At 42.5% G+C, this 16,456-nt stretch overlaps 1 protein-coding gene across 1 annotated transcript; it reads right to left on the bottom strand.

The window, feature by feature from the left end:
- Positions 1–103: 103 nt before the first annotated feature.
- Positions 104–16,405, bottom strand: med17 (mediator complex subunit 17). The gene is made up of 13 exons (XM_061826452.1): positions 16,251–16,405; positions 15,295–15,546; positions 15,053–15,216; positions 12,745–12,964; positions 12,527–12,663; positions 11,359–11,440; positions 10,737–10,889; positions 10,520–10,650; positions 7,361–7,545; positions 3,802–3,939; positions 3,535–3,652; positions 1,701–1,860; positions 104–434 (listed from the first exon to the last, which is right to left on the bottom strand). Exons 2-13 carry the CDS (start codon positions 15,527–15,529, stop codon positions 226–228), a joined length of 1,932 nt encoding a protein of 643 aa, XP_061682436.1. The 5' UTR covers positions 15,530–15,546; positions 16,251–16,405; the 3' UTR covers positions 104–225.
- Positions 16,406–16,456: the final 51 nt, after the last annotated feature.

Below are 16,456 nucleotides of genomic sequence, written 5' to 3'. Positions count from 1 at the left end.
ATTTATTGACATAATTTACTGCAAATGAGAGCCAAGCTCCAGCTCGTGGATCCTCTGTGACCTCTTTGTGTTTGAGAAGCTCTGCAAATAAAAGGCCACAGGAGGACAAACACCAGCGTCTGCTCTTTATTTTCTCTCATAGATACAAAAAAAGTTTACATACACAAGTCAACGAGTGAGCAGACAACCAACACCAATTGCTCGCTCATCCAGGGAGGCTCGTGTTTAAGGGCATGGGGTGAGGGCGGCCATGAGAAGCTCCATTTTGTAAACGAAGTTGCGTCCCTCCATCTTGTTCCAGTGAACCTCTTTGTACGGACCCCTGAGGTGGCTCCACTTGCCGTCCTGGATGACCTCGCTCTTGGGCAGCTCCTTGGTCTGATTACGGGGGAATTGGACCAAAACTCTGCAGCCACTTTCGGGACCGTTACGCACTTTGGGAAACAAAAGAACACAAGAACATCGTTTTGGAATCAGCCGTATTCGCTGAGTACAAAACCCAACCCCAAATCAAGCGGAGATGCTGCATAAACAGAATAGAATGACAAGTTGGACAAACATTTGAAGGTCCTCTTCAGTCACTTTTTCAATTTAATTCTTTGATATCCTTTTATTGGGTTTGTATGATCATTTTGGTTTTAAAAGCCTAAGTTGGTTGGATTTCCCGTTATGTACCATGTTAATGAGCTTTGCGCTGATTGGATCTCTTAACATACTGAAATTTAATATGGAAAATAGCTGGGCTCTTTGTCCACATTATGGCTAGCGTTGGGAATTGAGAAGATTTTTTCCGATTCCATTTCCAATACTAATAATTCAATTCTTCATTGAGCCACAAAAAAAAGTGACTTGCTGGATACACAATACAGTCTCTTCAGGATCAAAAAGGTTATAAATGAAGAAAAAAAAATACGTAATGTACTGCAGCGCTGGTCGTTTATGCAAGTTCCTGTTGTAAATGCACCCTAAAAAAAAAATGGGTTTTTTTTGCCCTTTTTAACAGAAAAATAAAAGTTTCTCAAACATTGAGTGGTGCTCAGCTCAGGAAAAATGGGAGCAAAAACAAGTGTTTCGTCTTTATTCATTATATGAACTAGCGTTCCCCACCAAAAAATAGGAGGAAATTTCCAAGAGACCACAAACATTTTGTGACCTTTTTTTTTTGTAACCATGGCTTGCCTCCCTGATATGCTCACAGTATGGCAAAATACAGTAGCGTAAGGGCCATGACCTGGCCACTGCCCTTGGCGGTGCCATCTCTGACAGCTGTCACACAGCTGTGTTTCATGTTGGACACTAATTGACCAAGCACTTAAGTGGTGAATGTGTCATCAGCATTTGCCAATTCGTTGCATATGCTTTATTGCATCCTGGGATACTCTGCTACTGTGCATAAGTCGCAAGTTTAGTGTGGAGCAATCCTTTGTCACAGAGAGACTGTGCCTCTTTAGCTTGACTACGTCTTGTCCATGTTTCCTAGTTTGCCTCTTAGTCATCAGACCTTGTGCATGTTTTTGGATCTCCCCTGTTGCCTAGCGTTTTTGTGCTTTCACTTGTTTTGGACTGCCTTTACTTGTATGCCCTCCTTCTGGAATAAAACCATTCTTAAGATCATGCCCTTGCCTAGGAGTCCTGCATTTGGGTCCGCTCCCGTGCCGCTTGTCTTATGACAAGTAGATGCTCACGTGAGTGCGTCTCACCTGAGATGGCATACTCGCCACAGGGGGAAGCCACTGTGACGGCGGAGGCGTTCCCAATGCTCTCCACTGGGCCGAGGCCGACGTGGTTGCTGAAGCTCAGCACGTGCCAGCCCATCACTTTGGCGAGCTGCTGCACGGCGTGTACCTGGTGCTGGGACATCTGCAATATCAAAAATACCAGCACAGGACTTTCAGAACATGGATGTGCGACTATTTATTTATTTTTCGTAATGTAGTAAATCATAACGACTAACTTGGTAGCGCTATAGAGCCCGTGCACGTGACGTCACAGTTTTTACAGCGCAATGTTACTGGTCAAACCTAGCTGCTCGGCAGTGCGGGAGTTGTTGAACCGGAGCAGATTTTTCAAATTGCATGAGACCTGTTGTGCTGTTGGTTGTCACAATAGATGGGACAGTTCTTCGAAGATATCATTCTATAGAATACCAGCTGAAAAGACCAGAAAAGATCGATGGATTGCCGGTGTGATGGTCTGAGCGCTCCCGGTGCTGAAAAGTCACCTTGCGATTAATGCGCATGCACGTATATTTTGTAAACGTCCGGCCATTCTGAAACATCTCCATCCATACTTCAACATGTACCATTCAACAATTTGTCGCTGAGTGTTCATGTTCGCTATTGACGTCTCAGAAAGACAAACAGCGAACATACATATATGTGTATATCTTTTTTATCAACTTTTGTTTCAAGGTTAGGGTTAGGATAAAATGTTGATAAAATATGTTAGTTACCTCTATGTATTATTTTACGATCGTTAGCGTCACGCATTTGTTGCTACTGCACCAAACCTTAGAATCGACTCCCCGTGAGTTTGTTTTAACTTAAACGAAGACAAAAAATGTCAACTACAAGGCCTAGTTGTGTAGCCGCTTTTAAAAGAAATGTGTCATCTCTCCGGACGATGACGCGACCAAACCGGAAGCAAAACAATGTGAGCTGAAACTACATAGTACGATCGTATGATCATTTGAAAAAAATAGCACCCACAATTGAAATGCGCGTGTTTTTAAAAGTTCCCATTACGCTCATTTCTATGTAGTTTGAGCTCTCGTTTTGACCGCAACCTGACGATATGAAGCTTGTAGCCGAACGAGCGCAAGAGGCTGCTCTGTTCGCACGGTGGACCTTCCCCTCAAAGCGCTTACAAAAATGAAGAATAAAGACAACAAAGACTCTTAGGATTCAAAAAATGTTTCCGTCTATTTTCAAATCAGTGTACCTGTGGAAATGTAAATTACGGCAAATGTGCCATCTCCCTTCCAAGCAATTTAGCTTAGTTAATATATTTTTGACAGATACTCAACTACAGCAGAATGGTGAAATCTGCATTCAAGCCATTGACCCTCTTTTCTGAACCGCTCTGCTTTGGTAAAATGACTCGTGCCATTGCAACCATTGCTAGTCAGCAGTACAAAACTTAAACTGACTTCAACTCCATATTTTATCCAGCATTAATAGCTGGTGTGTTAGCACAAAAACAGATGAAATAAGGTAAAAGCAGAGTCAGTGGTGACAAGTATTCAATGGCGTTATGCCCTGTAATTGTTATGAACTGAATACGGAAGCATTATTTTGAAAAAATGTTTTTGACAATAGCAAAAGTTTCACTCAAATCTGAACATTTTTAAAGTATCAAATTCTCTGCCTCAGCTTCAGCTTGGCAGAGAGACGCCGCCCACGGGGCTTGACAGAAACGCTTGTCTAATGGCCTCATGCATTTTGCACATCAGAATTGGTAAAAAAAACTGCTAATAAATTGTTGTCATCCGTGTTTGCCTCAACTCAAGAGTTTTGAAGGAAAAATTAGCCTTACCTGTGAAAGTAGGAAGTCCTGCAGTTCTTGCTCCTGATGTGACAGAGTGACGACACGTCCGTCTCGGTGCACCACTCGGATCTGCTCCACACCTATGTTCAGCTGCAGTTGGATTGACCTGAACAGTAAACACACAATACACACAACACGTGTTGTCGTTGTTCATTTGAGCTAAGTTTGCCAACTTTTATTGAGCTAAATCACATCATGGCACGCCCCCAAAAAGTTCAGAAACATTTTCTTTGGTGTCATCCTTCCACCACTTACTTGCAGATTTGCTCGTAGCTCTGAGAGGTGATCAACACTTTGACGCTGGACTCGTACACGTCATTAATGTTGGACCAGTGAGCTTGGATTTGGGGGTCTTCAATGCGGCTAGCAAGGCTGTCGATGGTCCGCGCAGTCCTAGCAATGACAGGGTGTTTATTCAGCGTCACAGGTTCCGGAGTGCACGGAAATGTCTGTTCTCAAAAGTGGTAGCTTAAGGATACGCAACATTATTTGCAATCAATCAAGGACATAACTACCGGTACGCATTTCTGTTGGGTGGAATCCATATATTTCCAAATCCCAATTTAAAAAAAAAAAAAAAACATGAGAGGAGGGGATACAACATATTATGAAAACTCAAGCTATTTTGAACACTTTAGATTAGTTAATTTTTTAAGAATAATAAATTTACATGGGGACTGATGAATAACATTGATTTGTGAAAAGAAAAATAAAATCCATATTCAGACATTGGCTTCTGTCAGACAGTGACAATATAGAGTCTGGCCTCCCATTAAAACAAAATTGAAGTACTCCTTGACCCATACTACCTTTGGTTCTGGCCATTAAAAATTTGGGATGTATCATCGGATACTTCTGATATCACTGCACGGATATTTTTTTTTTTTTTTCTTAACAAAGGCCATATCCCTGCAGCAATGAAGTTATTTTTTTATTTTTTTTAAAGAACAGAGTCCTCTATTTTAACTCATTCACTGCCAGTCCTTAATGTTAATAATATTTGAATTCAACAGCCGGCAACAGCAGTGAATAAAGACCAAGGGCATTTTCAGAATAAAAGCGATAGTAGTATTCCAAGTTGTAGTTTTTTTAAGTGCACTTGTTAAAACAGGTCTTTCTTCACTATTTAAATGCAACTTTATCATAAAATTACAACTAATTTAATCAGTTTTTTTTAAACTCCAACTATTGTAACATGACAATTTTTCTCCCAAAACATTTCCCACAGCATTTGGCAGTGTTGCAGTTGTGTTATTTAGCTGCTATATTTACAAAGGAATTAAAAATCCCTGGATCCAACAAGTTTTTCCAATTTGGATATACAACAATGCAGCCACTTTGGTCAATGCGGTCGAGGATCAGAAATGTGTACTATGCCAAGCTGTGTTTGCATAGCCTGAACAGAGCAAACAGTGCGGAGGACCTCTATTATCTGCAAGCTCCTAGAGATACTGTGGTATTTCATGCAGTTTCACTTTGAAAAGTCACTATTGTTCAGTGTTGACAGGCAGCTGGAATGAAGGCAAACTCGAGACTGCTCATTCACACAATAAACACAAGAGTAGTGTAAAGGAGTAATCTATATAGAAACATCTATATAGAACATTGACTTTTTATTGGCTTGTATGCAATAACTTGGATCTGGACCACGTAAATCTTTTGTGCATTTCTGAAAATGTGTCTGAGATCAAGCCCTTCAGCACTTCTCCCCCACTATGTCACAATTTTGCTGATTGACAAAATAATCAGCCCTACACCTGAGTTTCTCAACACATCACATGACTAGCTAGGGTCGGGGAGGAATCTAGTGCCACTTTCAAGCAATGACACTGTTAAACACTAACACGCAGAAACACTTTATAAAGATGACATCCTAGCTCGTAGTGAGTTTTGTTGAATGCATAAATCTGGTGATATTTGTAGTGGTATTTGTGTCTATGTGACACATACACACAGTGTAATATATGAAGTGCTGCTTCCATGAGTTAAAATGCTGTTGTCTTTATGGGTGCTCAGTTTTCCTCTCAAACCACTCCAGGCTCTGTTCTTGCAAGTTTAGCAAGGGTATTACCTCTGTTTGTCATGGTTACGAAAGAGACACATGCCACTGGGCCAGCAGGATAATGGGCTACGTTTACAAGTCCTTTTCCCACTATACTTCACAAAGCACACGATCCCTTCGACTTTCCCAATGTATGGAGTGTGTGCTTAGGGGGCGTCAGTGCGTCTTTGTATTCTAAACGGCAAGGGGGAAATGGCGGAAAACACAATGGCGGCGTCCCACTATTCCGAACTTTGGAACAAAACAAAAAAAATATCCAGAGACATCTCAGCAGGAGGCTTTCAAACTCCCTTTCAAAGCCTGAAATACGTCTACACAAATTCTTCAACTAGAAAGCTCACGAGCGAGTTTATCTGAGATGCTGCTACGAAATCAGTATGGGATATTTCTATTCCTTTGCCCCTAATTTCCCCTCAGTTGTGATTGTGAGCGTGACTGTCTCCATGTGCCCTGCAATTAGCAGGTAACCAATTCAGGGTGTACCCTGCCTCCTGCCCATTGATAGTTGGGATAAGCTCCAGCACTCCCACAAGCTTTATGAGGATAAGCGGATAAGAAAATGGATGGATGGATCATTGCACAACATCAAATTCTTCTTCTTTTGGCTTGTCCCGCCACAGCGTGTCATCTTTTTCCATTCAAGCCTATCTCATGCATCCTCCTCTCTAACACCCACTGTCCTCATGTCCTCCCTCACAACATCCATCAACCTTTTCTTTGGTCTTCCTCTCACTCTTTTGCCTGGCAGCTCCATCCTCAGCACCCTTCCACCAACATACTCACTCGCTCGCCTCTGAACACGTCCAAACCATCAAAGTCTGCTCTCTCTCACCTTGTCACCAAAACATCCACATTTGGCTGTCCCTCTAATGAGCTAATTTCTAATCCTATCCAACCTGTTCACATGAAGCGAGAACCTCAACATCTTCATTTCTGCTACCTAAAGTTCTGCTTCCTGTTGTTTCTTCAGTGCCACTGTCTCTAATCCGTACATCATGGCCGGCCTCACCACTGTTTTATAAACTTTGGTCTTCATCCTAGTGGAGACTCTTCTGTCACATAGAACACCAGACACCTTCCGCCAACTGCTCCACCCCACTTGTACCCGTTTCTTCACTTCCTTACCACACGCTCCATTGCTGTGTATTGTTGACCCCAAGTATTTGAAGCACAGCACAACATTAAATTAAAATGTCAAAAAAAGCTGATAGTGTTCCCTCATTATATGTAGGGATTCAAGGAATCTGTGAATAATGGATGCAGTATTAAAATACCAGGTCATTACTGTAATTGCTGACCGATAAGATGTGACTTTTTTCACACGCTTTCAACCCTGCGGGTTATGCAGTGATGCGGCTAATTTGTGCACTTTTTCCCAACGGCCACAGGGGGAGCACTCAAGCGGAAAAGGTAAGAGTGAGACCAGTGGAATATATGTGCCGAGGAAGTGACATTTACTGGTATGTTTTTTTTTAACCGGCCCTGTTACCTGTATTTTTATGATTTCATCTGAAATTGCTCAGAAGTGTATCAAGTATCTAAGTGAAAGAGTGTTTGATTATTCTGTCTCCCGCTGCTCATCAATGACACTGAAACAAGTTCAACACATGGAGTAAACTAATAATTTTTGAACCCATTTAGTCAAACTCTCATTTCCTGTGGCACAATGGATGATGGCCCATGGAGCAATGTGTTGTGGCACTCTGGAACGATGGTTTGGAATCAGTGCTGGTGTCGCAGAACCCATTTTACCTGCTACGTAGGAATATGTGCTTGGCCTGTTTGATGATCTTCTCCAGGAGACCCTCTCGCTGTTGCAAGCCACTTATCTCGGCCTTGTCGTAGGCCAGTGGCCCGGCCAGACGAAGGCGCTTGTGGCCAAAGGGGGCGGTGGCGGGATGCGGCATCACCATGGAACTCAGCTGCTGCTTGTGGAACTGTGATAGAGAAAAACAACACCAGTGAGACCATTTGAAGCAGTGGTTCACAAACCCTTTGACATCAAGGACCCCTAATAATCTTAACCCCAATCCATTTTACCGCAAATACCTTGAAATCCCATCATTGCGAGCTGGAAATGCTCAATGCATGGACGCATACAGCACAATACAGTATAATCAATTTGTGTGGGATAGAGGTCAAGCCCGATCACAACTAAATGACTCCCTCTCCCTAAATGTTGTGCATTTGCCGATAGTTTAAAGCAAAAACTAACAGTCAGGTTTGTCGGTTACCATGCCTGCACACGGCATTTTAGATTTGGCCACAAGCTTTCCATGAGATTGAGATCAGGGCTTTGTGATGCCCACTCCAAGAAATTGCCGTTGTTATGCTCAAGCAACTTTTTAACCATTTTGGCAGTATGCTTCGGGACATTGTCCATTTTGAAAACCCATTTGCACCCAAGTTTTAGCTTCCTGGCTGATGTCTCGAGATGTTGCCTTAAAGGGCCACTGTGATGAAATGTATGATTTTTAGTATGCTATTAATGAAAAATGGCCAGCTGACACGGACCCATACATTTTTCACCACAAAACATTATGTTGACGTATACAGCTTTTTGTAACTCCTGCCATGAAAATCCTCTTGAGGGATTTGTTTTTGAGAAGAAGCAGGAAGTGACGTACATGGCAGGACCGCCCTCAAGTGGACTCGTTTATTTCTATAGTTTGGGGCGGACCACGTAATCGGTCTCTCATAACGTAACAAAAAAAAAACAAAAAACAAAAAAAAAAAACGTACGTTTGACAGCCGTGCTAAATGTGTCGATGTGCGGGTCGGACGGCGTCGGGCTTGCCGGCGAAGACTTTTGTGTCGGCTCGCGGACGGCGGCGTCTCTGAACAACGCTGCCGACAATGCCGCACTCAGCCACGTGCGACGACAACGGCGTAAAGCCTTGTCGGCTGGGGTGGCTCATTTTCGGTGCCGAGGTGGCTTACCACGGCGCTGAGCCGGGCCACTTTACGGCGTTGTTCATCGCCGCCGCCGTCGTCTGCGATGAACAACACTGCTGAGCCGGGGCGCTTTAAGGTGTTGTTGTCGTACATGGCTGAGTGCGGCATTGTCGGCAACGTTGTTCAGACCGCGATGGCTCATCTCCGCCGCAGAAGTCGATCGGATGGGGAGGCGGTTTGGCCGTGACCGCATATCATTTGAATATGGCTTGAAACAATAGGGTAATATTGCCCCAGTAACTTTACTATATTTATGTCAGAAGGGGTGTGTTCGTGTCCTACAGTGGGGTCCACCGCGTGTTTTCAATGGCGAATGTCCGGGGTGACGTCACGGACAGGGGATGCAGCCAACATGGCAACCACTTGGATGTCGTCGAATGACACTTCCGCAACTTTGCGCATGGATGACGCGCTCTCCGCTCATTTATTTTTTCGTATAGACATTGAAGTGAATAATATTATATGTATTTTTCATTACAATATCTATTTTAGAATGTTTATAGGGATGACACTTGACCTTTAATATCTCCATGTAATGTTCTTTCTTCATGATGCAGTTTATTTAATGAAGCACTCCAGTTCCTGCTGCAGAAACACAGCCCCACAACATAATGCTGCCCCCGCTATGCTTCACAGTTGGTAAGGTGTTTTCAGGTCTACAAGCGTCCCCCTTTTTCCTCCAGATGTAACGCTGGTCATTATGGCCAAACAGCTCCATTTTATTTCCACCAGACCACAGGACATGTCTCCAAAAGTTAGGATCTTTTTCTTAGTGTCTTTTTGCAAAGGGTATTTGTCCGTTTTACGTTTCTTTACAAGTAACACCTTCATTCTTAGTGGTATGGTGTTCTTGGCTCTACAAGCTTCCCACAGATGTAATGTTAGTCAGTATGGCCAGAGAGCTCTACTTTGGTTTAATCAGACCACAAGACATGTCTCCAGAAGTTATGATCGTTGCCTTAATGCTTTTTTTTGTGGAGCTCCACAATTCTTTGTCTGATTTCCTGGCTGATTTCTTTTGATTTTCCAATGACTTCAAACAAGGAAGATTTGAGGCGTGGCCTTATTTTCATCCCTAGGTGTGCCAATAATTCACTCACATGTTGTCAGTTAACCTATCAGGCGCTTCTAAAGCCATAATTTCAGCTTCCCCGAAGTTCTTAAAGACAGAATTTTTTGTGTATGTAAACCTTTGACTTTGAAGAAAATAATATAAAATTCTCTCTCTCTAAATATTGTGGAATTTAACAAAATTAAATAATTTTGGTGTTCCTGACTGACCTGAAACAGGAGAGGTTTAGGTCTGATTTGACTTCAGACAGTGAGACAAAAAAAAAAAAAATGTGTGTTTTTGTAAAGAGCATGTAAATTTCTGACTTCATTTGTTTATTTACGCAGCGTATATTCCAGTGCAGCTAATGTATCTATATATGCAAGTAAATAAATACATTTGGTTCAAACTTCTTTGGGGGAGGGCTCAAACATTTGCAGCTTTTTGCTATTTGCAACAGGGGTCCGTCACAATCCCCTATTAACTGTTAGTTTAAGCTCTAATAATATGAAGAAACTGTGATTCTAAAACATTTAAATATAATTTCAACCTAATCTTACAGTATTAGATATCAAAGGTTTACAAATCAAAAACAGACTCTCACATCCACTAACCTTCCAGGTTTAAACAATATGTCTTGTCTCAGTCGAGATGCATCAGTTCAGAATACTTCCTTGACACCATTACTATACTTCCATTTCGACAGGGCTCTTGCTACATTTTGTCAAATCTTAAAGAGCACATAACCCGAGTAGCTGGGGAGAGGTTCTTTAGAAAAACATGTGAATAGGTGAACTTGTGAACATTGAACTAAGAATATGTAGGGTTTACTGGACCCACAATGCTTCTTTTTTTTTTTTATTATCTTTTTTTAAAGTGTGTTTGGTTGTCGGAGGGAGTCTAACCTCTCGCATCATCTGATGCAGGTTATGTTCCAATACATAAAGATGGTCATCTGGTTTGGGTTTCTCTGGCGATGCCCGGTGGTTCTTCTTCTCCGCCGTCGAGTGGCACAATGAGATGGACAGTTGTAGACCTGCACAGGTGCAAACAGGATCAGTCAGTCAGCAGTACAAAGCGCAAAAGGCAGCCAATGACATGTTGTCACGAGTATCCAAGAACCTGGGAAGGGCTGTGAGATGATGTGATTCTTCACGACAATGTGAGGGATTTGGGACTTGATTTGGACCGCTTCCCTCGACAGCTGCGCAAAGATCTCCTTGCAGAGCAGAACATTCTGAGCCGCCTCCAGCTTTACATGCCACGGCTGAGAACCTGGCAATGCATCATGCGATCAGAAAAAACAAGAACGGGGGTAGCTTGATAGATATAATGTCCCCTGCGTAATTATTGGCACCCCTGGTTAAGATGTGTTTTTTAGCTTCTTATAAAAAATTTATTTCTTCTAAATATTATTGGACCTTATTGGAGAAAAAGAGAAAAATCCACCCTTCGATACAAGTGTATTTATTCAGTGGGGGAAAAAAAAATCCCACCTAAAGTGCCAATAATTGTGGAACAGGTGACTTAATGAAAAATAATTATTTTTTAGTCAGGGATTTTTTTTAATTTTCTTACAATTCATTTGCGTTGGTTATATTTTCCTAAAATTTTCAGTGTGACAGTATTCTTCTACAATAAACACTGAATTTATTTTAAGGATTTTAACACATCTTAACCGGGGGTGCTAGTAATTATGGAGGGCACTATAGGTAGATTACATGTTTTATGCACAGATCCTAACCTCCTTTGGTTTTCGGTTGTCTCCTGAGCAAATTAACTGTTCCGAGATCACCGATGTCTGGAGCTTGCTTCTGGATGGAAACCTGCAGACATGCCCAACGGAAATTGGATCAGCCACAATGAGTTTCTTCATATCGTCAGTACTTTTAGATGAAAGAAACAAATATAACTGTAGAACACATTTGCAGTCAGTGCCAATACAGCAAAATTATCAGTATAAAAAGATGATGGAAATATTAAACACTGATGTCCCTCTTCAGTTTGAGTCATGCATCGGTAGTTTCCCCAAAATTACATTACTTTACATGTTCCCCATCTAAACTTTAAGCTCATTATCCCGTGTGCAAGGTACTGATGTGAGATGAGGGACAAAGGTGGCCAGCAAATTTGTACCTTCATACTAATAATACATACTTCTTAGAATTCATTCCAAAAAGTTCTATCTTGGTCTAATAAGACCAGAGACTCTTGAGACAATTGGCATGATGATCTTTCAATGAAATGCTCTGCTATTGTTTTGGTGAGGACGCCATAGGGTGGAGATTCCTCATCACAATTCCGTTATCAGTTTTACTTTCCATTACAAGGAACATAGTAACAACAATGGGAACCATGGAACAGTATCAATTAAGGGCAATGTGTAGGTCACATGATGCAATGCGACCATTATTGACCATGGTAGTATAATGTGGCATTTAAAAATCATTTAAATGTATTTTTGCAAAAGTAAGAGGAGGCTTTATGTTCTTTTTGGTCAGCAGTGGCTTTTACCAAGGAACTCTGCAATGTTTGCCATTTTTGCCTGTTGTCTTCCTTATTGTTACGTCATGAACACTGGCGTTAACTGAGACAAGGGAGACCTGCAGTTCTTTAAAGGTTCCCCTGGGTTTATTTGTGGCATTCTGGGTGAGTCTCTGGTGTTCTCTTGGGGTGATAATCGTTGGAGCCCGGCCATTCCTGGCATGGCTCACCACTGTGCCATGTTTTCTCCACATCAGGATAATGGCTCTCCTTATGCTTTGCTGGAATCCTCAAGCTTAAGAAATGGCTTTTGTAACCCTTTCCAGATTGATAGATGTGAATTACTGTATTTCTCACCTTTTCCGTATTTTCCAAGATTAATGAAAATAATTGTCGTCATGTAGATAGCATGTCTCTCCTCTATCTACCTTGATATAGGCTGATCCCTCTAAATCACTGGGAATCTGCACATCAAGGGGACAGTAGTCCTCTGGGATCTTTTTGTCCAGATCGATGTCTGTGTTCTTGATCACCTCGAATGAGCCATGATGGGGAAAGAGGGAGCCTGTGTGAAGAATACCCGATAAAGTTTTTACAGACTTTGCTGAAAATATGACCCCACGTGCTCCGGAAAAGTTTTCATAACCTGCACTCCGGTAGCTGAGGTCGCCGAGGATCTTGTCACCAACTTTGCGCAGCTTCCACTGCGAGCGCAGTCGCAGCAACTCGGAGTTGAAGTCTCGCTGCCTCCGGTTCTCCAGGTTCTCTGCGACAGACTTGTTGAGCTTCTCTGCGCCCTTCAGAAGAAGCTGCGCTGCAGTGGCCAGCGATTTCTTTTTGCTCATCAGCTGGAACACCTGAGGGGTCTGGACCAAAGCAATATGACATGGAAATTAAATGTCAAGATGTGGAAATTAATCTCATGAGACATGAGGGCAATTAGCATCTGATAGGAGGATGCTGGAGTTAGGTTTATGCGGAAAAAAATGACACGCTGTGGCGACCCCTGACGGGACGAGTCAAAAGGACTAAGGCAAATTAAAACTGAATACATCTTGAGAGACTCCCTTTGCTTTATCTTTAGTTTGACATAAAACTTTGTAAATAGTTAAACAGGGTTCATACTCAGTCGGACCCAAAAAATTTAAGGGCTTTTTAGGGTCATTCTTAGGGGCTGACACGAAACATTTAGGGCTGACACGGAAAAAATTTAGGGCCGACACGAAAAATTTAGGGCCATCGTGGGAAATCAAGAGTAAGGAAAAAAGACTCACCCAATGGTGCCATGGGCTGTTCTTGGTTCATCAAAGGTTCCAGTACCTCAGTACCTGTGACAGTGATCACCTGTCGCCCCTTGTGGTAGTTCTCATTGATATGACCATTGTCAACGTCTTCACATAACAGTATTCAGAAAAACTGATTCTAACTACAATTGCAACTATATACACAAATGTCTTCGACTGATGTCTGTCTCAGCACCCCTACTCTAGCTCCTTGAGCCTACCCAGTGCCTCCTCTATTTGCTGTTGCAGAGGTGCCAAAGAGGCTCTCTTATCCTTTGCTCTGCCTCTGAGTGCATTGGCCTCGGTGATAAACCTCAGATTCCTCTTTTCTTCTGCCTCCTCACACAGCCTGTCAGCCTTCTCAATAAGCGTTGATATGTCAGTCTCCATTCTGGCTTTTTTGGCTTTGAGGCAGTAGAGATGAAAAGTGGGCAGCGATGCCAAATGTAGCCAGGTACGAAGTCTTCCTTTCCCCACAGTGATAGTTTTTAGCAATGTCACTGTCTGGGAACATGACTGCAAACACTTTTGAATTATTTTCACAAGATTTGTGACTGTAATGGCTGCAGATCACTTTTAAAGTCCACACGATCTCTGCCTTTAACGAGTCCACCTTTGTGTATTGAACTACGTTCATAGAGCCTGACTTCTGGCTGGTTGAAGTCGATGGCTGGACAACTGTAGGTGCGCATGCACTGCTAGTACCACTGCCTGAAGTTGATGCTTCACTATCTTTATATTTTAGAAACAGATTCATACCAACGGAAGATGAGAGAGTCTTCGCCAAATCAGCGTGTCTCCTTTTTTTCTGGTGCGACTCCAGCGCTTTAACGCCCATCTTTCCTAGCTGGTAGCTCTGCTTGCACAGATGGCAGTAAAACATGTGCCGATCTTTTGCATCTCAACGAACCCAGCTTCCAAACTCCTTACTTTCAACCCAAGCATCTTGAAAAATGCACTTCCCCATGATACAAGTTGGATCGATGAAAGACGTAACGAAGACGAAGTGAAATGCCGACTCATGGAAACAAACAAGATGGCAACTCGTTGTCAACACGGTGATTTCCGTTGACAATTTCAGGCAGTTTTAGACGCCAGACGGATCGCAATTTTTTTTTTTTTTAAATAAAAGATAATTTTTTTTTTTCGGGAGAATTTTGGCGGTAGAGGTCCTCCCTTTGATTTTTTATAATTTAAGGCCTTTTTAGGGGCTTCACCGGTTTTCGTGGATTTTAAGGACTTTTAGGAGCCCCTAAATGCACCTTTGAAAATTTAGGGGTTTTTAGGGACTTTTAGGGACGCTTGCGAACCCTGTTAAAAGACTCTTTTTGAAGAATTACTTACGATCTGGCAAACTACTGCTTGTGAAATTATGTGAGTTCACGACCACTGTGCAGCGCTTCTATCTCAAATTTCAGGTAAAAAAAAAAAAACGGAAAAAAAAAACAGCACAATGGGAACTTAGATCCTGGGTCACTTGTATCTCAAACATAAGCCAAGTATAAATACAGAAAGTAAATGTTTTTATTTATTCACCGATAAACAACACAAACCTCTCTGTCCCCGTTTGAAAAAGGCAGTAGGAAGGAATGGACATACATTCTCCGTTCTCAATAGTGTATCGCAAAATGCGTCACTAATCAGTCACTCTAAAGACCATTCGGATGTTACCTTGCTCATGGCTGGATCTTGAGATACTGGGTCTAGCGCCATGTACTTTTTCTCCTTTACCACGCAGAGCACATCATAGAGGACACACATTTCTGTCAGGGCACTGCGCAAGTTGTTCCGTACGGAGTCCCAAGGCCAAAGGGACGGCTGAAACTTCACTGTTCCTGTGTAAAAGAAAATGGCCCACAAAAAAAAGACAAATCACTCTCTGTGCATACAACACACATTTTTCCTCATGATACCTTCTTCTTCTTCCTGCTCCTGTTTGCACCACTCACGATCCCGGGATTCGCCTTCAGCTCCCTCCTCTTCAGAGTCAGATCCCTGGCTGAAGTCTATCCGTTGCGCCAACTTAGCCAAGTTCTGGGACATGGACAGGGGCGGCACATATGTTTCTGTTCCATCCAAGGCGACTTCTTGGACCTGCTTCTCACAGGAAGACTCGATGCTGACCCTCACTCCCGGACCACTGGCCATGATGACAAGACTGATGGCTAGATTGCAAGAGAAAGGAAGATACGGTAAGATACAACATTTAGTAGTCCCACAACGTCATTGTATGACTACTGCAATGTGAAAATATGCAGTACTGTACTTGTAAAATCTATGTTCTTCTTTCCCATGAAGCTTCCCCTTCTTCAGGGGTCACCACAAGTGAATTATCCTTTTCCATCTTGCCCTGTCCTCTGCATTTGCTGGTTCAATTGTAGAGTCTGCGCTTTCTATTTGAGAAGCTCATCCCTGACTCTGGCCATCCTCGTTACTCCCACTCAGCATCTTCAACCCCACCACCTCCAGCTGTCTCCGGGCCATTGTCAATGATTCTAAACCGTACACCATGTCTGGTTTCACTACCGTCCCAAAACCTTACCTTTCACATTAGCTAGTGCTATTCTACCGCACAACACTCCTGACACTTTCTTACAGAGGCTCACTGTGAATAAATGAGCTAATCTGGAACTACGGTAACTCTACCTCCATCAGCATTTTGAAAGATCCAATCATGCTCACTACTTTAACTTGCTCGTGATTTAATCATCAAACGCGATAAAGTACCATCAATGGAGAAACTATATAAACAGTGCAGGTAGAATTTTGCCTGTGCTTGGCTATCAGAGACAGCCCAGCTTCGAGCACCAAATCCGAAACGAATACTGTATGTAAATATCATACCATACAAGAAGAACCTATCTCTCACCTCTGTTTTAAGCTTCCAATGTAAAGGTTATTCCTTTTACTTGCGGTATTTTTGCCACGGTGATGAATTCATTATTCGGCTAATGGCTGTATATTGTTCTTCGTTTTCTGAATGAGGGACGCCATCTCTTATCTTCGGAAAGAGCGCCACTGAGGTGAAAAGTGCCACTGTAGTTGACATACTTAAAATACTAACGATAGTTATCT

The sequence above is a fragment of the Syngnathoides biaculeatus genome, chromosome 8, assembly GCF_019802595.1.
Source record: "Syngnathoides biaculeatus isolate LvHL_M chromosome 8, ASM1980259v1, whole genome shotgun sequence".
NCBI lineage: Eukaryota > Metazoa > Chordata > Actinopteri > Syngnathiformes > Syngnathidae > Syngnathoides > Syngnathoides biaculeatus.
The sequence above is the reverse complement of the archived record's forward strand: the minus strand, read 5'-3'. Positions and strand labels throughout refer to the sequence as shown.

Bases quoted from the DNA above. Each gene is read 5' to 3' on its own strand.
- med17 (XM_061826452.1), bottom strand. From the start codon at position 15,529: ATGGCCAGTGGTCCGGGAGTGAGGGTCAGCATCGAGTCTTCCTGTGAG. The intron at 1,861-3,534 runs GTAAGGCTAATT...TTGATATTGCAG, and splicing joins AGGACTTCCTACTTTCACAG to ATGTCCCAGCACCAGGTACA. The intron at 435-1,700 runs GTGAGACGCACT...TGTTTCCCAAAG, and splicing joins TGGCGAGTATGCCATCTCAG to TGCGTAACGGTCCCGAAAGT.